Raw genomic sequence first — 22,563 nt, forward strand, 5'->3', positions numbered from 1 at the left:
AACCCCTGGTGGCCACGGTGGCCGCATTTGAGAAACACTGGGTCCCTGAGCAGCAAAGTTCTTCTAATCATTAAACCAGTATCAGAGCAGCATGGGAATGGGTTTGCCATCTGACACAGGGCACCCACACTGACAATGACACTTTTCAGCAAAACGTTTGCCCTTGTAAATAAATTATTCAAAGCCACTCTTACAGCGGTGAGATGTTAGCTGATTGTAGACGTAGCATGAGATTTAAAAAGGTTACACAAATTAGTGGGTTATAATTGCATGGTAATACAGTATGGCGTTTTGTCTTAGGCCTGGGCTACACTAGCGGGGGGACGGACTAAGGTTTGACTTACCTGCCCGTTCTCACGGCAGCGAGTCGACTGCCACGGCTCCCCCGTCGACTTCGCTTACTCCTCCTGCCGAGGTGGAGTACGGGCGTCAATTCGCGAATCGATTTATCGCGTCCAGACGAGACGCGATAAATCGATCCCCGATACATCGAATACTACCCGCCGATCTGTGCCTTTAAGCCAGTGAACCTGATCAGTTAGCTCAGGTAGTAGCCGCTCAGACTTCAAAATCCAGGTTTAGTCCCCACAAACAACCCTCCTTAGGGCCTTGTTACATAATCACTGTCACTTCTGATGGTGCTGAAGTGTTATTGTTACATAGCGACATTAAATCTGTGTCTTTATAATGCAATAGCTGAAAATTCAGGATACTGTGCTGATCAAAACTGGGATGGGGAAGCCAATTTTCAGCATGACAGAACACTGTCTACATCTTCCTGAGTCCAGAGCAGAGTCATGGTTCGATAATAACCTCTAAAATATCCTCTGATTGGTAGTTTTCCCCAAGCCTAGCATGGTAATGCTGGTCAGGAGAGTTAGACTTTCTTTCCCCAAATTCTGTTAGCATGTAAACTGCACTCTCGTTGGAATGGTAGCACACCTTTTATTTAACATTTGTTACAATAGCGCCTAGAAGATCCAGTCACACCCATTGTGCTAGGTCCTGTACAGACACATAAGATGACACAGGCGCTGTGCAAATTGCCCTGACATCTGTAGAATCATATACTGGGGGAGGAGTGTGTATAAAAAAAAATTTAAGAACCGATGGGTTGAATTTCTGCTTTAAGTGAAAAACTCAACTCAGCTTTAACTATGGAATCCCAACCAACCTCTTGAATGCACACACTGTGAGAGACATTATATGTGTAGTCACAACCAGCATTTGATTTTCACAGTGATTTACACCCAGCTGAGTATCTGGATCAACACCAACTTACTGCAGATGAGGATCTGGTCTGCAGTGTGTCTCTGAATGTGTTTGCTGCCATCAAACATGTGGTGGCAATAGCTATCTGCTGAAATGCATTTATCATGCAACTTTGACAGCTTTATCTGAACTTCACCTGCTAAACAGTCCCTCCCAGAACGTACTGTCACATCATAGCTTCAAACAGCTCCTGTGTAAAATGCTCCCAGAAAAAAAGCCTCCCAGATGACTGTTACCTGATTTCCTCAAAAATGTCTTTGGCCTGTGGCTCAGGCTGGGCAATATTTAGTCCTGGATGAGTGAATGTCACTTGCTTCTAGCCCAGTGAAATATCAGCCCTTGAAATGCTGGCAGTATGTGAAAGGGAATTGTTGTGTGTAATTTTTAAGAGATTTCCAAATACATTGGTTATAAATTCCCTCTCCTTCAGATTCCTGTACGGGTGGGCTCATGGTACTGATGGGAGCTGGCTTTTCAGGAAGGTGGGTATGAAATTTTGCTCCAATACCATTTGTAAACTTACTCAAACACCCCTAAACTAGGATTTCTTTGACCCAGTGGCATGTTTGAATACATGATGATTTGGGGCGGGATGAAAGTTGTACTTGCATCAAGTTTGGAATAATTGTATTGTTCACAAAGTGCTTTTCCACTTGTGCCTTATGCAGGTCATCCTAAAAGTGTCAATAAAGCCCTTATGCCACAACATCATGTATTTTTCTTCCTGGATCAATAAGCGGCCAGATAGCTGCTCTGCTAGTCAGCATTTCTACCTGAGGGGGGGTGGGTGCCATCCTGCATGGGACCCTGGCCAGCATAGCTTCAGGGATCATTTTCTGATGCATCATGCTGTGCTAATCCCTTTGATCTTAAATGAGACATGTTCCAGCATCCGCTCTGTCCCACCTTGCTGTTGAGGAACTAGAGTTGCCTGCCAGCGCAGGGCAGTTGCACAAGACCTTGATGACACTCATAATAAAGTAATATTTAGCACGTAAATGTGCAATTTCACCTTGAAAGCACTTGGAAAGCATTTATTTCTCATCACCCATGAGAGAGAGGCAAGTATTATCCCAGTTTTTTAGACAAGGAAAATGAGGCTCGGAGAGGTGCACAGATTACACAGGGTGTCAGCGACTGAAATTTCTGGCTCCCAGCTTTGGGCTTAGACCACTAGATCACAGTTCTCTATAGAGAGCAGTAAAGTACAACATGAGCCTGGATTTCTAGGCTCAAAGAACATCTCTCTGACGAATTTTGTCTCACCCCACCCTTCCCCTTGAGTCCTTAATTGTCTTTTTAAGGACCCTCAAACTATTGGCAGGCTACCTCAGTGTGTCCTTTCAGGTTAGCATTGCAATATATCAGGAATGAAAATCCCTGTGGCCTTTGACAAGTTCTTAAATCAAGTAGCATCTGAGGGTTGTAATACCCTGACTGCAGCTCCATCCTATGTAGCAGCCTTTCTGGTAGGCTTCTGAGGGACACCATGTCCCTGACCAGAAAGCAGAGGCAATTCCGGAAGTAGGACTGGGAGAAGCACCAGCAAAATGCTGCCTTACGGAGCAGTAGATCACCACCATTCTTGACAAGGTTGTGGAGACAATAATTAGGCCTAAGCCCAATACATGGTATGTTTCCATCAGGTGCAGAGCTGTCAGGTTGATAATGAGAAGGCTTCTGGCTGAGAACAGTCTCACCCCAAGCACTGCTGAGCCTGCTGCAGTCATCTCCCCAGCCTGGGGAGATTTAGCGGGAACCAGCAAACACCACAGTCACAAGTGCTTATCACAGTGGCACAAACACTAATCTACCCCCAAAAAAGGCTTTTTCTCTCTTTTTTTTACTGGTTCTGTCAAAGGCACAGATTTCCTCATGTACTCTGCTTAACTGCTGACTCCCCAATGAAGGAGGAAGAATCTGAGTGTGCAGGGCCCCTTTCTGTGCTGGGTGCTTTCAGTGCAACATCTTAGTATGGAGGCACTGAAACTAGCATATAGCTGCGCTTGTCCTGCTCCCCAGCCTGCACTCTGATGTGGCAGCACAGAACCTGCAGAAAAGCCAAGGGTGGTGTCTTTCCTAGAGTTCATGGTGTACAGCACATGGGTGTTTGCAGGCATGTACCAGCTGCCTGAGCAGCATGCACAGTCTGATCCCAAATTGGAAGGCCTTTGTATATATTGTTGTAGAAGAGCCACAAGTATGGGAACCTAGGCTGTCTCCTTGCTTACCCCTCCCTCTACTGTGTACACACAGCTGATCAGAGGCAAATGCTCTGCAGGAACTCAAGCTAGCAAACTGACCATGAGAGAAGCAGGTTTTATGTACATCACTTGGGGGTGGACTTTACCCCATTCCTCTCTGTCCATTTGATAATTACATCTTAACACTTTTAGCTGCGCTGTCTTCAGGGGCAATAAATCAAGAGTCATAGCATATTCCAACAAGTGGTATACAGAACACAGTGATGCTGTCTGTTATATGTATTCTCATACACAATGGGACTGGGACTTTTCAGCTTGGAAAAGAGATGACTAAGGGGGGACACGATAGAAAAAGCAGGGACATGATAGAGGTCTATAAAAGCATGACTGGTGTGGAGAAAGTAAATAAGGAAGTGTTATTTACTCCTTCTCACAACACAAGAACTAGGGTTCACCCAATGAAATTAAGAGGCAGCAGCTTTAAAACAAACAAAAGGAAGTAGTTCTTCACACAACACAGAGTCAGCCTGTGGAACTCTTTGCCAGAGGATGTTTTGAAGGTCAAGACTGTAACAGGGTTCAAAAAAGAACTAGATAAATTCATGGAGGACAGGTCCATCAAGGGCTATTAGCCCGGATGAGCAAAGATGCAACACCATGCTTTGAAGTGTCCCTCACCTCTGTTTGCCAGAAGCTGGGAGTGGGCTACAGGGGATGGATCACTCGATTGCCTGTTCTGTTTATTCCCTCTGAAGTACCTGGCATTGCTTCTGGCACTGTCAGAAGACAGGATACTAGGCTAGAAGGACCATTGGGCTGACCCAGTATGGCCGTTCTTATGTTCAGTGTGATAGTGAGTTAGCTATCCGTTCACGCTAACTATCTATCAGAACAGCAGGGACTATATTTTAAATCCAAGGGCTGTCGATAATGCCAACAACATACTGGTAAAATATTGGATTGCTATCTTAAGTACATTGGGATGATTTTTACTGCATTTGAGGAACCATTCTGGGGTGGAGGGAAGCCAGGACTGGAAAATAGCCTGCTACCCAGAGTAGGATTTCTCTTCTCAGCTTGATAATCCCATCTTCTGATCCTGGTTATCACTTCTCAGATGTGTGTAGGTGGTCACTCTCTTTTTCCATTTGTCTCCTTTTCTCCTAGGTGATGATGTACTGTTAACCTTCTCTCTCCTGGAGCGTATTGTCTCACTCTTCCATCATCCAGTGCTGTGCTTTTCTGGGCTCCCTTTCTTATTTATCAGTGTCCTTTTTCCAATGCGGTGCCCCCTACTTTGGTCATTATTAAGTATGGCTAGATAGAAGAACTTCATCAACAAACATGTGTTCAGCTGCACTGTACATCCCTAGAGTTACTGTTGTATTTTTTATTGCAGCTGCATTGCATGATAAGCTCTTTACTGGTGTGGAGATGGTGTCGTCCCCAGTTTTTCTCTACACAGCCTCCGATTTTGTACTTGTGCTAGCCAATGCTTTCCTTCAACTGTATTGTTATATTTACCTACATCAATCTCTGCCCCTTTTTAATGAGCCTATTTCTCTCAAGATCTCCAGTTTATGTTCATCCAATCTAACCTCAGCTGTGTTGTGATAGCTTCTTGTGTGATACCATCTGCAACACTGATTAGTTTACAATTAATTGTATTTTTTTAGTTTGTTAGTGGGGAGGAGGGAATAAAAGGGAGAGTGCCCTGTGCTAATCCTCAATTATTACCTTTCTCCAGCTTAGTATTTGTAATGATCATAAATTTCTCTTTCTTCGTGGTCTGTGTCAGCCAATTTTGTGTTATCCATACTCACTGGACAATAGCTTAGTTTTCTGTGTGGGACTATACCAGATACATTTTCCCTTTCCACCAGAGCTGTAATTGTGCATAAGATTTATCAGCTTTGTCTGTCCTCTACAAAAACATGTGGTTAATTGGCCATCATGTTGTTCTTATATATAGGTTTCTGTGTTGACACCTCTAATATTTTACCCAGTTAACAGCATCCTGACTTGTTTTATCCTTTTTTAAATATTTGCTTTTTCCAGGCTTCTTACACCTCACCTATTTTCCTCAAATGTTCACAAATGCACCAGCAAAACATTGAGATTCTCTCTGGAAGGACCTTTCGGTCACAGTCAAAGATCCAGCTTGCCAACAGATTTCTATTTTGTTATAAACTGAAATGATCTGTGCTGCTTCTTGTACAACAAATGAAAGAATGCCATTGAAATGACCGAGTTTCCAAAGAAATAGGAAAAAGAAACAATCCTTTGCTGCACTTCCTTAGAAAGCATCTTGACACATGCCCACCTTACACTATAGAGTCTCTTTCCAGTGAACACTGTTGTCTGAGTTAGGGAAGAGAGAGAGCGTGTTTCAGGTTATTCACCTCCAGGCACTGATCCTCCAACAGTGCATTGTATAAGCCTCATTACTGGCTTCAGCCTTGACATTAATCTACTTTCAGCAGTTAGGAAGGTGGCAAGTCTGTCTTGTGTTGAGCAACCACAAAATAAAGCAGGGTGGATAAAAATCAATTATTTAAAAAAATAAATAAAAATCGGATTTTTTAATTTAAATTAGATTTTTTTGATAAAATGCTTTTTCAGGAAAAAACCTATCTAAAGATAGTTTTAATTAAAATACATTATAGCTCAAAGATATCTCATCATGGAATAGGGATTATAAATTCTAATTCTATAGTATGAGACAATACATTTATGTAATGTTTAAGAAAAGTTTGGTAAATGAGTTCCAATAGTTCATGGATTAGGGATCCAATCTTATGGGGTTCCACAGACTTCTATATAGATTATTTAGGTTAATCTTTCTATCTACCCAATGGGACTCAGTGATCAACCTAGAAGATACATCGGAGATGCTTAATTTTGAAGTTCTCAAACTGTGGATTTGTCTCTCCAGAGGTAACATGCGTGTTAACAGCAAAAAGGTTTTTAAATAAATAAATAAATAAATATATAGAGGTGAGAAATAACAGACCTCAACTCTATTGTCTCTCTGCAAATTTGTGTACACAGAATCAATCCCTTACCTCTCTCTAAAAGTGCAAAGTTTCAAAAAGTTCAATTAATAGAAGATTGTTGGGGGCAGAATAGATCTGGACAAGGAGAAGAAGTCTGGAGATAAATGTGAGAAGTGAGGGACATATGCTTGTTTTGTTAAAATATGATATGTTTGCTGTTGAAGAAAAAAATCCAGAATACTTAACGTTGTTGTTTTAGTTAAATAAAACAATTTAAATGTCTGTCTGGTGATGTTCTCCTCCTAATACAGCATGGCAAGAAAATCCTCCAAATAATGATTAACCTGTTGAATTGGAGATAGTTCACCTCCCAGTGACTTCATAAATATCTGCTTCAGTTACCTTTGGTAAATGAAATAACCAAACAATCATTCATTTTCTGATATAGCTGTAAAACTAATCTGAAAAGTTTTCAAAATAAATCACGGTTTAAAAATGTATAGTGTGTACCTTCTAAAAATGAAACCTAATCTATGAATTGGGAAGAATATATATTAAGGTTATAACAACCAACAAGAATGCACTTTTTTGTAGAAAATCATGATTAAATCAAGTCTTCCTGACTAGTGATTTAAATCAATTTGATTTAAATCAAATCCACCCTGAAATAAAGCAATAGACTTGAAAGACACGTATTGAGGGAACCAGCGTATGAACTACACATTAATACACAAGCTGTTTCTACCAGAGACTGTGGCTGGTTGCTTTCATTGTCTTGGCTCATTCACACATTTAACAGATGGCTTCACTACATGATGGACACAATATAAAGCCTGAGCACCAATGGGAAAGCTTGTGATAGCCATACATACTTTGGGAATGTGAGTGTGCCTTGCCATGCCAGTAAAGTTACTGAATTCTAACATGACTGTGAGTGTTGCAGCAGGTTTTCCCCCTGGGCTGCCTCTGGCATACAGCTATACACACTTGCAGTTTAAAGTGCGAGGTAGCGCTAGTACCCTGGTGACTTCAACCTTTGAAAAAGGCTTTTCTGCTGCTCCATTTGAGTCAGTAATATGCTGCTTGCAGATCATGCCCCATTGAATCACTCCCGCCTCACCCATGATTGCGTTCAGGAGAACCCCTTAACCCCACAGCATGGCACAGTGATGCAGAGTACATTGGTTCTAAGTTGGTGGGGGCTGTAGGGCTGTGTGCACCATAAAGGTCAAATCCATTGATTGAGGTGCCTGTTGCTTGGAAGTAACACTGCTTTTTGCTCTCCCCTTTCTGTCGTTGGCAGATGTTAATGCAGGAGAGCGAGGTCAGACCAATAACGCAGCTTCAGCATCAGCCTCCAACTCCACCTGAAGTGGTCCCACGCAAGCCAGCTGCACAGGAAAAATCACCAGTAATTTGAGTCTTGCTCAGCAACACTGGTCACATTTGGAAAGAAAATTAAAAAGAGGAAAAAAACAAAACAAAACAAAACCCTGTTCATTTTAGTGTTCAATTTTTTTATTATTATTATTGTTCTTATTTAACCTTGTAAAATATCTATAAATACAAACCAGTTTCATTGTATTCGCACTCTGCGGGGTCTCCAGGGCAAGGGAATAGGTGGGGGGGAGAAGGGAAAGTGGAGCAATAGAACACATCAATGTCTCTTCCCTTGACAATCTCTTCGTATGGAAAGTTTGCTGTTGTGTACTTCAGAACCAGGACTCTTGCCTCATGCCCCCTCCCACAACAGAAAGAAGGAAAAAAACCTCATTCTCTGCTGACGTGTTTTTTTTTTTTTTTATAACCTCTTTTTTTATTTTCTTTTTAAGTGAAGTTTCAGACTTTGGTGTAGTGCACAGCTTGAATTTGGTTGGGAGCTTAGCCGGGATCATTCAACAGAGCTAAGTGTGTCTTGTAAGTGAATCCATATCTAGGCTATCAGAAGAACTGCCTTTGGCATGGTCTGGGAGGTGGGGAGGTGATAGGACAATAGGTAGCCCAGGGGACGGGGGGTGCTTACTGTATGTCTAAACTTGGAACTGCTAGTGGAAGACTTATTTTAAAAATTAGCGCTAGCAATAGAGAAACCTGCAGCTTCAATATGGAAAAAAAGTCTATCCAGTGGGATATATATATTTATAATATATACACACACGCATGTCAAACACACCTGGTTAGCTTTATTGAAGCAGCTTGTTTGCCTAGTCTGAGCTCCTCCACCAAGCCTTGGACTTTTTTGTTTTTAAAAGAGCCATGTAGTGCAAGAGAATGGCCAGTCAGCTCTAATCTCCAGCAGAGAGAAGATGATGAATGGAATCCCACAGGAGGAGGGGGCAGGCGGAGTTATGGGGCCTTTTGGAAAGTGGCCACTGTGAAAGCATTTTTCAGTTTTTCGCTCTGAACGGGATGCCCTTTCCCGAGATGCACACAGGAAAAGGACATCAGGGTTTATAATGTGAACTGTAACAATCTACTGGTTTATTTGTAATATTTTTTTACTGCAGTTTGAGCTTGCAGATTGCCACGCTCTATAGATCTAATTGTAAATCCACAGCTAGAATCTGTATTTAATTTCATCATTTTAACCTCCTGCTTTTTTATCTTTATTTATTGATGCATGTGGAGTTGCCATTATGATGTTTTTACATTGGTAGAATAAAATACACATCGAAGTGATATCAACAGTAACTTGTACCTGCTGACTTGAGGGGAAGCTGACTACATAAGTGTGTGTATATAATATAAATAGATATGTGTATAACATAGATACAGTACTGCTTTTTGAGTTTTATTTTGTCTACAGCCGTTAAATGGTCTGATTGAAGCATAAGATGAATGTTTGTTTCCAGTCTGAGTTTAAGGGTTTTTTTTTCTGTAGTGGTGAATGGTGTAAGAATCAAAGTCTCCATTTCTGAAGTTAAAGCAATATTCTTGGAAAGAGTCAGTTGAGCAGCAGGAAGTTGCAGCTGCAATGTAGAAATAGACTTTTGAGACCTGGTCTGTCTTATCCTTGAGGTTGATGTCCATGTGGGCCTTATACACATTCAGAGAAACCTTAGTCACCTTGGTGCTTATGGGCTATTACTTGACCTGTGGATCTTTAAGGCACAATAAATTGTTTCTGACATTTACAGACTTTTATGTGTGGCCCAGGAGTAGCCAGCAGTAGCGGCTAAGTAAACTCAGTCACTGCAGGGTGGCAGGAGGTTTGTTTATGAATTCAGTACATTTCCTGTCCCTGTGCTTCATATTTGCCCGTTTGTGGGATTTTTTTGAAGGAATGTTTCTTAGCAGCCGTAGAGGTCCCTCTGTCCTGTCTGCTGAACAGCGGATGTCCGGGAGAGGAGTTGTTTGCACAGATGAATGTATACCTGGAAGGAGAATGGATAATTCACCTTAGTTATGTCCCTCATTATTTATGAAACTGGGGGCAACAGAAAAGATTTTTAAGCAGCTCTAGACCGATTACAGCTGAAGAGAAGGGAAATCACATTTTTCAATTGAACAAAAACACCCCCAGCTCCTGTAATAAATAACTGAGGCCTGAAAGGAGTGTTAATGCAAGAAATCAGCCAGTGAGTGCCGTGAATGATGGACTAAAGCCTGGATGATCAAATGTCTGGAGAGACTTTAGAAGACTTGAAAAGCAGGGAACAGTAGCTGTGACTAGATCTGCTTTATAGACAAGACAGCTGGAAGGCTGGGCAAAGACATTTACTCTGGACTGGGGACAGTAAATTACCAAGTTGATAAAAATCGCTGCTTGTTTCAGGTGCCGTCCTAGGTGGTTTGTTTGTTTTTCATTCAAGGTTGGTAGAGGAGGAGAGTTAAGAGCTTTTCTCTCATTCTTTTAGTTCTACTTCATGACGGTGCAGGTGTGTCTGTGTGTAGGCTGGTGTCTCTGATTTTCTTTTTCAAGGATCATGGCAGGATCACAAACGCTTTTATACATGTTAGATCCAGGCCTTTGAATAACTTTTTTTTTTTTTTTTTTTGTAAATAAGGGTATGGGGGGAGCTCCTCACCAAATTCAAGCTTGTACATTATTTTTGATTGATTGTTTTTAAATTTTGAGTTTTATTGTTTTGTATGTAAATATGTGGACCCAGGAACTGTTATTAATGAGCAAAAAGTTACCGTTCAGGGCAGTGATTCTGTTTAATAATCAGACAAAATGTAGACGAGCTTTTTAAAGCCATATAGTTTTAACTCTGTACAGTAGGTACCGGCCTGTATTATTGTAACAATAACTCTAGCGATGTATAGTGTATCTATATAGTTTGGAGTGCCTTCGCTTCCATGATTTTTTTAATTTTATTTCCCTTTTTTTTTGTCCTTTTTAACAGCTGTATCCCAGACAAAATGGCATCTTTGCTCCCCTGCTTTCTAACCCTTTGGAGTGCTTGTAAGGTTTCAGTGATACCATGGTCAGTAGTGGAACGAAAGGAAATTGTGTTTGTGACCCATTTCATTCGAGCCGTGGCTTTGCTCTGGATGTTCTAAAGTTGCCCACCACCGCACCCCAATAGCAATGACTGGTTTCATTTTACACTTGCCCTCTTGGCACCTAGTAGCTAGCAGCTAGATTAGACTTTGCTCGTCTCTCCCTATTCCATGTGTCCAGAGGTCTTGTGGACAGCAGCTTCCAGAAGCCTTTGGTTTTTTGTCTCTCGCTTCACTGTATTAAAGAGAGAGCGAATTGGACTTTTCCAAACAGAAAAGAGAGTTTAAAATCCCCCTAGTGTTCTACACTGGTAGCCAGACAGCCGGCAGGACAGCTGTGGTGCTCTGGGGCCATTCCTGTAGAACACTATAGCATCTTTGTAATACGGGAATTTCCTGTTCCCTTTTCTGCTGTTCCCCAGCCCCTCCCCGTCAGTTTATTTTCTTAAGATGATAACTTTAATGTTAGTCTTGATTTCTTGTGCCCAGCACGAAGGCCTTGTTTTTAAAACTAGTTCACTTGTGTTTTCTACCTTGTTAGTATTCCACATAAGATTGTCTTGAATGGGAAAACACTTAACTCTTTACCAAACCAAAGGTTGCTGTTTTTTTGTTTTTTGTTTTTCTTTTTTTTTTTTTTTTTTTTTTTTTTTTTTTTTTTTTTTTTTTTTTTTGATCCATCTCGTGTCCATTCCAGTGAGGCAGAGGCTGTACTTTCTTTCTGGTGACACGAAGGTCAGTGATGTCAATTTGTTTTTGACAGTCCACTCGGAATTGTTACTAGCTTCTTTTTTTTTTTTTTTTTCAATTTTATTTTTGGCTTGTTTTTAATGAAGTATGGTCTTGATCTGTCATTTTGTCTACTCTGCAATTGCATATGTTTCTGAGATGGAATTAATTACATTCTCTGTGTCCCCTGGTGGACGTCAATCAAGACACTGGTATTTTAATTTCAAACTTAGCTACCTTTTTAAGGAAAAAAATTAATGATGGTCATTTACCTATAAATTAAAAAAAAAAAAAAAAAAAAAAGAGGCTGATCCAAGATCCCAGTTCACTTTTCTAGTTGTTTTAAACAAGTTTTATCTAAATAACGGCAGATGCCTGCAATTCGCAACTCGAGATCATTTTAAATGTTTCCAGACTTGTTGTGCTTTAAAAAAATTTGCCAGTAAACTTGTCTCTGTTAGAAATCTCAGCTACTGAAGGTTAAAAAAAAAAAAAAAAAAAAATACAATCGCTATCAAAGCACAGTAGAGTATTCGACCCAGGAGCTACTTTTCTGAGAATATAAAAAGGCATCTTTGGTGTTCCCATTATTTCCACAGGGGTTTTAGTCAGTTTTTGTTCATGGAATTTGTTTCATTTCGCAACACTGCAATAACAGCAAAACAACAAAAAAGTAAAACTAAAAACCAGTACCTAGGGGGTTAGCTTGAGAAAAGTAGCTTCCTTGTGTTGTTCTTCCTCAATTTTTTTTAATATATATATTTATATATATATATATATAATTTATATATATATAAATTTTATATATATATATAATTTGCTTGCCTGTAAAATTTGCGTTCATTAATGTGTTGCTGATGGATCACTTGGGCCTGTATACACACAAATTAGCGTGACCACTTCCATCTTAAAAACAGAAATCTAAAAAAAATAAATATATATATTAAGGACTGTGGGTTGTATACAAACTATTGCATACACTTGTGCAAATCTGTCTTGATTTAAAGGAAAAGCAAAACCTGTATAACTATTACTACTTGAATGCCTCTGTGACTGAATTTTTTTTCATTTTAAATATAAACTTTTTTTGTGGAAAGTATGCTTAATGTTTTATTATTTCCCCCGCCCCTCCTACCCCCTTGTAAATACATTTTGTTCTGTGTGACTCGGTTCGGAAATAGTTAACTGGTACTGTAATTTGCATTAAATAAAAAGTAGGTTAGCCTGGAAATTAAATTTAAAAATGCAAAGTGTGTGGTCTTTATTTCAAAACCCTGCCTTTTCTCTCCTCCTCTTCCTGCTCCACCCCATTCCTCACCCCCCAAAAATAGGTGGACATGACTCTGTGTAATAATTAAAACACAAGAAATAAGCATGTTTTCTTAAATGATCTGTGTTATTCCATGATACTTTCCCAAGAGATGCCAGCTTCTGTCTACAATTCCATTTGGTTTGATGGAGCGAGGAACCCTGCGGCAATACATCTAAAACCACAAAAAACGTTACCCTCCACCTATAGGGGCAAGCTAAGAACCTGTGTAAATTGCTGGCTTTGAATACCGCACTCATCTTTTTTTTATTTGATCCCATTAGTAATGTTATTTGGTGGTGATCTGTAAAGTTTGTCAAGACCACATCCAGTGGGGCTGTTCCTCCAACAAATCAGCACATTGCTATCTCTGAGTTGGGTTTTCCAGTACTGGATAATGTATGTATTAAACATGACTTGTCTATTAGCGCAACAACAAAAATCCTTTTTGGGCTGGCTGACCTGGCCACATCCGTTCTGTCGCTATCCTAAAGTCTAGATGCAAGGTCATGTGACTGCTGCTTCAATAAAAACAAATTTATATTGCAAAGAGGCTCCTCTTGGTTTATTCCTAGAAACAAACATCCCATTCAGAGCTGTCTGAACAGTAACTCTTGAATATGCACAAACCAAGCTTGTCCCAGTCTTACATTTCTATAGCGCCTTTCCTCCCCGAGAATCCCAATCCATGTTACGAATCTACACGGGGATTGTTTAATTCACTGCTGGCATGCAGATATCTATGGGGTTGCTGCCTAACACAGGGTTAGGAGAGGAGCTGTGGGAACATCCAACTGAAATTCTCAGCAGAATTTGGTTAAGTAGAACATCGTTCCCCTGGTTCTGGAATGTGGCCAGGACCCTGGAGCAAATGTATAGTGAATAGTGTTGGGTGATCTTTATTGACCACAAATGGGATTTATGGCTCCTACAGCACAACACCCCTTCAACACTATCCTGGGGCATTGACTCTGTAGAGTACTGTATATTACCTCTTGAAATGCCAAGACCTGTTTAAGGCTTATGGGTTTGTTTTTTCCCAAAAAAATCTGGAAAAGCAAGTGTGTGTATTTCCTGGTTATTTCTGGGTGGCAAAGGGGCTGATGAGATGTATGAAATTAGCATCTACCCTGTTCAGTTTTTTTCTGTTTAAATCAATATCATTAAGCCTATGACCTAACTGAACCCAAACCCACAGTTCCCCTCCTGGAGGCTGGTGTGGTGTCATGGTCTCAGGTGGAGTTTGTAAATTCCATCTTGCTCTGATACTTCCTTTCACTTCTCTGTGACCTGCAACCTAGCTTCCTCCTCCAAACTAATCAAGGTTTCTCACTGCCTGCCTGAGCTGCCCTGCTTCTCATTCTCTACTGCAGCATAGTACTGAATCCCCTTGAAGCCCCTGGGACTGTTATGATCCATTTCTGAGCTGCTCTGATCCTTTGTCCTCCAGCCTTTCATGAATACTGCATAATGCTCAGCCCTAACCTCTTGCCCTTTGTCACAGCTCACTGGGTTACCCTAGCCCATTCTCTCAGCTCTGTTGGCAGTAAATTGGAGCAGCCAATTTCTCCCTGGGAGCGCTCTCAGGATCTAGCTAATGTGTTCTCTCTGCTTCAGCAACTAAAGTAGATCCTGTGCAGTGAGGCACATAGTAAGGTGGGTTCTATATATGGGGCAGGGTAGGGCTTAATTGTGATCCCATTACCCATCACATACTCAAGGGGAAGAGTGCTGTAGTGGGCACACATGATGCTCCCTGGCCTTGGGTGAACTCTGCCTCAGGCATGAGCTGGAAAGAGGAGAGACAAGTTCAGTCTCTGTGGCCAATTGAGGGCCCAGTCCAGCAGGGTGGCACTGTCTGAATGCAGCGCTCCCGTTGGCTTGGAAGGGTTTATATGATCAGACCCTGAATCTTTGATCTCTATCCCAGCCGTAGGGCCAATATGGACTGAGGCCATCAACTTCCCATGGGAACCCCTGAAAAGCTGTCAGAGGAGGGACTTGGTGATAACCAAGCTAGGCTGGTTTTGAATGGGTGCTCTACAACTAAAAGGCTTTACAGGCCATTCCCAATCCCTGCCACCAGCCTGTCTCCCAGCTGGTATGTTCCAGTTTACCTCTCAAGGGCTTGGTAGAACCAGGTGACCAGGACCGTGACACTGCATCTAAAATTTTCTACTGCAGGTGTAAAAATAGGCAATAAAGAGGGTTAGTATTGGACCAGGTGCTCCTCATGCACAGCTAGGTTCATAGCACAGTGGTCTGTGGGTTGGTAGACAAGGTTCAGAACACCTGGGAACCCAGCATGTTCCAAGAGCAGAATGGAACTGCAGAGCTGGGGCTGGATGTGGTGGCACCAGCCCTGGAGCCGTTGCTACAACAGAAGAGTCACGTTATCTCACAGTTGGCCAATGGCTATATGTGGCTTTCTGAGTTGGGGCGGCCAAGGCAGTCGGGTGACCTGTGAGTGAAATGCAGGATAGAGAGGGAATGATAAAGTGCAGGAAGGAGGTGGCAGTGGAAGGAGGCTCCACACAGCCATGAAACATTTAATTGCCTGGATAAAAAGGGGGATCTGGAAGACTTGCTGGACCTGCTGGGAAGGCCACTGACATTCAAACCCTGGCATTTACTCCACGGCCTCATTAAGCTCCAGGACCCAATCATGCTGTTTTCAGTGTGCAGTCCCCACCGGCACATGGGTTGCTTTGGGAATGACCCATACCGCTCACTCCTCGCCCATATGCCCTATAGTGTCCTTTCATTGCTGAATCCCTTTCATCAAACACTTTGTGAGTGTGATCTTCTGCACTGACCAGTTCAGCAGGCAGGTTCCAGCAGCTGCATTACGCCACCTGGCTTGTTAGTGATACACTAACCTGGGAAGGCCAAGGTTGGCCTGAGTGTCAGGAAAGGCAAGGTCAATACCTGGATCATGTAGGGCCAATGTGCTTTAAGAACTGTCCTAGGTGACGCCTGCCTGCATGGATCATGGTTAGCAGGAAGGCAAAATCCCTTTACCCTTTTTCTTCTCTTAGGCCTGGGAAGGAAGCTGGGGGACTGTGGGTGAGCTGCAGCTGGTGAGCGGGGAAAGCAGGGCCATAGGGAGTGCAGCCAGCCACTGCAGCTAGCCAGAAGACTCTGCAGGGCCAGAGAGCTGAGCTGCAAGTGACACAGCTGACTTGTCCCTGTTCTAAGCAGCAGGGAGCTGAGTTCAACTGCCTGGGAGCTAGTGGCAAAGCCTAAGAGGGCAGCATGAGCCAGGTGCTGGAGCCGGAGGCTGATGACAAGGAGCTCCAGGCAGCAGGGGAAGATGAAGTATAAAGCCAGCAGGGAGATTAGCAGCTGGGAAGAGCTGGCAAGGAGCTCAGCAGGTGCAGAGGACCTGGGCCAGAGGACGCTGCCATTACAGATTTGTGTGAGGGCATCTGGGGGCATGGCAGTGTGACCCTTGCTCCACAGGCCTGGGGAACAGAGCCAAGAAAGACACCTAGCAATACTTGGGAGCTTGCCAGGGTCTAAGTGTTGCACATTGGGCCCTTCGAGCACCTAGCTTAAAAGGTAGCAGCGGCAATTGCTGTGAAGACAGCAACAGGTTGTAGGAGGGAGCAAGACTCCAGGGCCACTCTATGATCTCTGGGAATTTACACCCTTACGAATAAAAGAAAATTTAGTAGGTCATAAACTGCTCAGAGATCCCATCTAATTGTATTCTCTGGGTTCCAAAGACCCACTGAACCCTCCAGAGGAAAAGAACGACTCATCTACCTGGCCCAAGTACAGCTAGCATCAAAACACCAGTTTTGATAGGTTGGTTGAGGGTTCAAATCCTCCCCATTTTTTACTTCATCATGGTCAATAATTTGCCCAAATTCCCCATTTTCAGCATGTGTGGGTGCAGATTTTTACAAACAAATGGGTCTTTGAGACTGTACCATTGAGCTACACCATCCACATTACATCCCTCCCTTCTCTTCCACCCACTTTTTCCCACCCCTCTCATAAGGGGTCATTCAGGCAGGACATAAACTCCCTTCTTTTATTAGGATCAATAGACCCTGTCCCTGCTCAACACAAAGGAAAAGGAGTTCTACTTCAATTACTGCCTTGTACCGAAGAAAAATGGAGGCCGGAGACCTCTTTTCGATTTAAGGCTACTAAACGAAGTTCTAAACTCTCAGAAGGTCAGGATGGTGGCTCTGGCAGCTATAAGCCCTTCAACTAAATTCTGGGGATTGGTTTTCAGCCCTCAACTCACAAGTTGCCTATTTCCATATAGCGATACACCCACCTCACAGAAAACCTGCATTTTGTTATAGGCCAGAATTATTTTCAACATCGGGTAATCCCCTTCGGACTCTCCTCAGCACTGAGAACGTTTTCAAAGGTTCTAGTGGCGGTGGCCACTTACCTTCATTGAGAGGTGATTTTAGTATTGCTAGCTAGCAAACAGGGGACCGCAAACGGGAGTTTGAGAGCAGGCAAAGGAGAGCCCACTGCTGAACAAACAAGGTGCGAGTACTAACCTTGGGGTGAGTTTGTTTGGCTATTTGTGTTTTTCTTTGTCTTTCAGATTATTTCAGTTACAGTACAGGGTCAACTGGAATTGTGTGTTTGGGGACTGTTTGAGCCTTTGTTCCCTTGATCAGCCTCAAGATCACCCTCCCCCATGTGATTAATGAGGGGGTAGGGTTGACCTAGGAGGGAAGGCCTTAAAACCCAGAGGCTAAGCGACCAAGGGGAGCTAGCGAACAGGGGCGTTTGAGAGAGGGAGTTGTTTTTGTGGGAGGGAGACGAAATAACATTGCTATGGTTAGGAAGGGCCACAACGCCAGTTCCAAACTGCTCCTGTCACCTCCACCTGCGCCTGTATCCAGACAGAGAACCTAACCATGGATGCCTCTACCCAGATCCTGGGGTGGATTTCCAGAGACTGTGGCCTGCATTTCCCACTCACAGAAAGCCAGGCTGGGAGGGACCATCCAGTGTGAGAGGTGCCTGCTGGTGGAATCTCTCAGGAAACAGGTGGGAGAGGTACAGGAGGAGGTGGCTAGGCTGAGGAGCATCTGTGCACATGAGGCATTCATTGACAGTATTCATATGGAGACCGCTAAGGCTGAGGACACTATCCAGCTAGAGAGCATTGCTGTCATGCCACCAGGGAAGGAGGATAAGGCTCTGGTACAGGGAGGACACTGGCTGCTGGTTACTTTTGAAGCAGGCAGTGCTTCACCCCTATTCCCAACCCACCCACTATGGTGATGGAGAACCATTATGCTGCCCTGGCAACAAGTGATGAGGAATCACCCCCAAAGGTTGAAGAGGAGAAACCATGTACCCCCAAGGCTGGGAGGATTGCAGCCACCACTCCCAGGAGGAAATGCGGAGGCACCCATCTGTTGCCCTGACATGGCATCCCGGGAGGTATGCTACCTGCCAGGGGCCTGTATCTGAGCTGTTACGGAGGGATTGTCGAGGATCATCCGGCCCTCTGACTACTACCCCATGCTACTCATCCATGTGGGCACTAATGATACTGTGAGGTATGAGCCTCAGCAGATCAGAAGTGACTACAGGGCTCTGGGAGTACGGGTGAGGGAGTTGGGAGCGCAGGTGGTGTTCTCTTCAGTCCTTCCAGTCACGGGTAGGGGCCTTGGCAGAGACAGATGCATCCTGGAGGTGAAGGCCTGGCTGCGAGGATGGTGTTGCAGGAGGGCTTCGGTTTCCTTGACCGTGGGATGCTGTTCTAGGAAGGACTGCTAAACAGAGATGGGGTCCACCCATCGAGGAAGGAGAAGAGCCTATTTGGCTACAGACTGACTAACCTAGTGAGGAGGGCTTTAAACTAGGTTCAATGGGGGCAGGTGACCAAAGCCCACAGGTAAGTTAAAAAATGGAGACCTGGGAGCAGGATTGGAATCTGGGGGGGAGCATGGGCTGTTATAGCAGAAATAAGGGAGAGACAAGACAGAACTGTGTGTGGGGGGGGAATCAAATCAGTATCTTAGATGTCTGTATACTAATGCGAGAAGTATGGGGAATACACAGGAAGAACTCAAAATGCTAGTAAATAAACACAACTATGACATAGTCGGCATCACAGAGACTTGGTGGGATAATACACATGACTGGAATATTGGTATAGAAGGGTACAGCTTGCTCAGGAAGGACAGGCAGGGAAAAAAGGGAGGAGGTGTTGCCTTATATATTAAAAATGTATACACTTGGACTAAGGCTGAGAGAAATAAGAGACAGACTTGTTGAAAGTCTCTGGGTAAGGATAAAAGGGGTAAAAAAACAAGGGTGATGTCATGGTAGGAGTCTACTACAGACCACCAAACCAGGAAGAAGAGGTGGATGTGGCTTTTTTTAAACAACTAACAAAATCATCCAAAGCACAGGACTTGGTGGTGACGGGGGACTTCAACTACCCAGACATCTGTTGGGAAAATAACACAGCAGGGCACAGATTATCCAACAAGTTCTTGGAATGTATTGGAGACAATTTTTTATTTCAGAAGGTGGAGAAAGCTACTGGGGGGAGGCTGTTCTAGATTTGATTTTGACAAATAAGGAGGAACTGGTTGAGAATTTGAAAGTGGAAGGCAGTTTGGGTGAAAGTGATCATGAAATGGTAGAGTTCATGATTCTAAGAAATGGTAGGAGGGAGAACAGCACAATAAAGACAATGATTTCAAGAAGGCAGACGTTAGCAAACTCAGGGAGTTGGTAGGTAAGACCTCATGGGAAGCAAGTCTAAGGGGAAAAACAATTCAAGACAGTTGGCAGTTTTTCAAAGAGACATTATTAAGGGCAAAAGAGCAAACTATCCCACTTGATATGTCCTTCCAGCTTTACTATGAACCACTGATAACTACTCTCTAAGAACTGGGGGGAGGGATAGCTCAGTGGTTTGAGCATTGGCCTGCTAAACCTAGGGTTGTGAGTTCAGTCCTTGAGGGGGCCACTTAGGGATCTGGGGCAAAATCAGTACTTGGTCCTGCTAGTGAAGGCATGGGACTGGACTCGATGACCTTTCAAGGTCCCTTCCAGTTCTAGGAGATATCTCCAACAGTTTTCCACCAGTTATGCACGCATCTTATAGTAGCTCCTTCTAGGTTGTATCTCCCTAGTTTGTTTATGAGAAGGTCATGCGAGACAGTATTAAAAGCATGGCTACAGTCAAGATATACCATATTTCCCACTTTCCCCTATCCAGAAGGCTTGTTATCCTGTCAAAGAAAGATATTAGGTTGGTTTGACACAAGTTTTTCTTGACAAATCCATGCTGACTGTTACTTATCATCTTATTATCTTTGCAAACTAATTGCTTGATTATTTGCTCCATTATCTTTCCAGGTACTGAAGTTAAGCTGACTGGTCTGTAATTCCTCAGGTTGTCCTTATTCGCCTTTTTATAGATTGGCACTATGTTTGTCCTCTTCCAGGCCTCTGTAATCTCTCCTGTCTTTCATGAGTTTTGTAGATAATCATTAATGGTTCAAATATCTCTTTGTCAGCTCCTAGCCTCAGTGTGGGGTGCAAGAAGCGCGTGCACAGGCCAAATGGACACTGCTAAGGAAAATTGCCAATGGAAGGTGCGTGATGTGTGCACACACTTGAAGTGGAGCACCCACAGGGACACATCCTTGAAGAACCACAGTTATTATGGACGGTGAGTAAGCTTTTCTTATCTACCTTATAGTAACTGGAGTTCTTCAAATTGAATGCCCTGTGGGTATTCATGACCAGCCTTCCTTCCCCTCTGCTCAGATTCTCTCTTGATTTGCAGTAGAGTGATGGTCAGTTCTCAGTGCCCCTTACACCCTCAGCTGGGAGCATGAGGAGGAGAAGAGCACAGGAGTCAACCAATGATCACTGCTACTGAAGAATTTCCAATCCTGGGTGCATGGAGCTCATGCACACCCACAGTGAATATCATAGGACCAAACATTTAGAAGAACTCCAGTTGATATAAGGTAAGTAACCTTCCTTTCTCGTTTTGTGTAACAAAGATTTTTGGCTTAGAAGAAGGGATCTAAAATGACAGAGTTCAGACAGCAAAGGGCTTCTTGGTTAAGAAGGAAACATAAAAGGAAAAGTAAATGGCCACTTCTGGATTTGGCTGATCTGTGCAGAGATGTGAGTCATGTTTAGATGTAAATGCTGATCTGCCTCGGAGACATGGTGGGGAGAGTGGGGTCGAACTGAGGTGACCTCAGTTGTTCTTCTCAGGCTGCACTTAGACAGTTGTATGACATCTGCTGTGTCCCTCACAAGCCCTCATCTATGGGTCCATCCTCTCCACTGCTACTGGAGTGAGTGTCTTTTGGGAGGACTGTGAAACAGCCTGGATTAAAATGTCAGCAATAAGTGGATGACACCCAGCTCTGTATCCTCTTCACATTAGACACAATCAGTGCCAGCTTCTAGCTTTCCCAGGGTCTGGCTGGAAGCAGCATCTGGAAGAGCAGCTGGCTGGAGGAAAGTCTGGGAAAGACTAAGGTGATGCTGGTGGAGATAGGAGAAAATAATTGGAGGAACTCATCACTTCTTAAACATCCTCCTGCACATCAGTTTGACAGTCTGCATCCTCAGTGTTCTTCCAGGATCCTCCCTGATTCTGTGTACCCATATAGGGACACCCTTTTCCAGGCATCACTGGCAAGGTCATGACATCTCCTGTCAGAATGGGATTTAGCCCCTGTGATCCAGGCAATCACCTCTAGGCCACAATACTGTAAATCTCTTGTAGGTAGGTATGAAATCACCCACCTTCAACAGCTACAGTCAAGTCCAGTCCCTGCTCACTGGAGGGAAGGGAGAAATGTATCCTTGAGTGCTCACTTTGTACGTTTGGGAGGCACTCCTCAGATACTACAGTAATGGGATCATCTAAGTACCCAGCTAGCCTGATTGTAATAATTCCTCTTCTTCCCATCCTCTTTCTGTTTGTATTGTGGCTTTAAAGGATTGCTTGAAAGGCTCTTAAATGGCGTCAAATGTCCTTGTTGGGATCAAAGCAGACTCATTTAATAACTTATAAGGGCAGAAGGGCACCACTGTGATCATCTAGTCTGAGCTCCTGTTTAACACAGGCCTTGGGACTCCCCTGAATTAGCTGCTGTTTGAAGGAGAGCAGAGCTTTTCGAAAAATATTCAGTCTTGATTTAAATATTGTCAGTGATAGAGAATCGACGTCAACCTTTGGTAAGCTGTTCCAATGGTTAATAATTCTCATTGTTATTTACACCTTATTTCTAGTCTGATTTTATCTAGCTTCAGCTTCCAGCCATTGGATGGTGTTGTACCTTTCTTTGCTAGATTGTAGTTCCCCTTATCAAATTTTTGTTCCCACGTACTTATAAACTGTGATCAAATCACCCCTTAACCTTCTCTTTGTTGAGCTAAATAGACTGAGCTCCTTGAGTCTATCACTATAAAGCAGGATTTCTAATCCTTTAATCATTGTCGTGGCTCTTCCCTGAACCCTCTTCAATTTATCAACATCCTTTTTGAATTGTGGCCACCAGAGCTGGACACCATATTCCAGCAGTGGTCGAACCAATGCCAAATACAGAGGTAAAATAACTTCTCTACTCCTACT

The 22,563-nt window shown here is 43.2% G+C and overlaps 1 protein-coding gene across 2 annotated transcripts in view; it reads left to right on the forward strand.

The window, feature by feature from the left end:
- Positions 1-8,442, forward strand: part of GSK3B (glycogen synthase kinase 3 beta) — a 253,978-nt gene extending 245,536 nt beyond the window's left edge. For both annotated transcript variants that reach the window (XM_024202437.2, XM_024202439.2), the window contains one exon: positions 7,776-8,442. In XM_024202437.2, the coding sequence (XP_024058205.1) occupies positions 7,776-7,843 (68 nt within the window). In that variant the 3' untranslated portion in view covers positions 7,844-8,442. The remainder of the gene's footprint in view (positions 1-7,775) is intronic.
- The last annotated feature ends 14,121 nt before the right edge of the window (positions 8,443-22,563 follow it).

This window comes from Terrapene carolina, unplaced genomic scaffold, assembly GCF_002925995.2.
Source record: "Terrapene carolina triunguis isolate 2854851 unplaced genomic scaffold, T_m_triunguis-2.0 Scaffold242, whole genome shotgun sequence".
In the NCBI taxonomy this organism is placed as follows: Eukaryota; Metazoa; Chordata; order Testudines; family Emydidae; genus Terrapene; species Terrapene triunguis.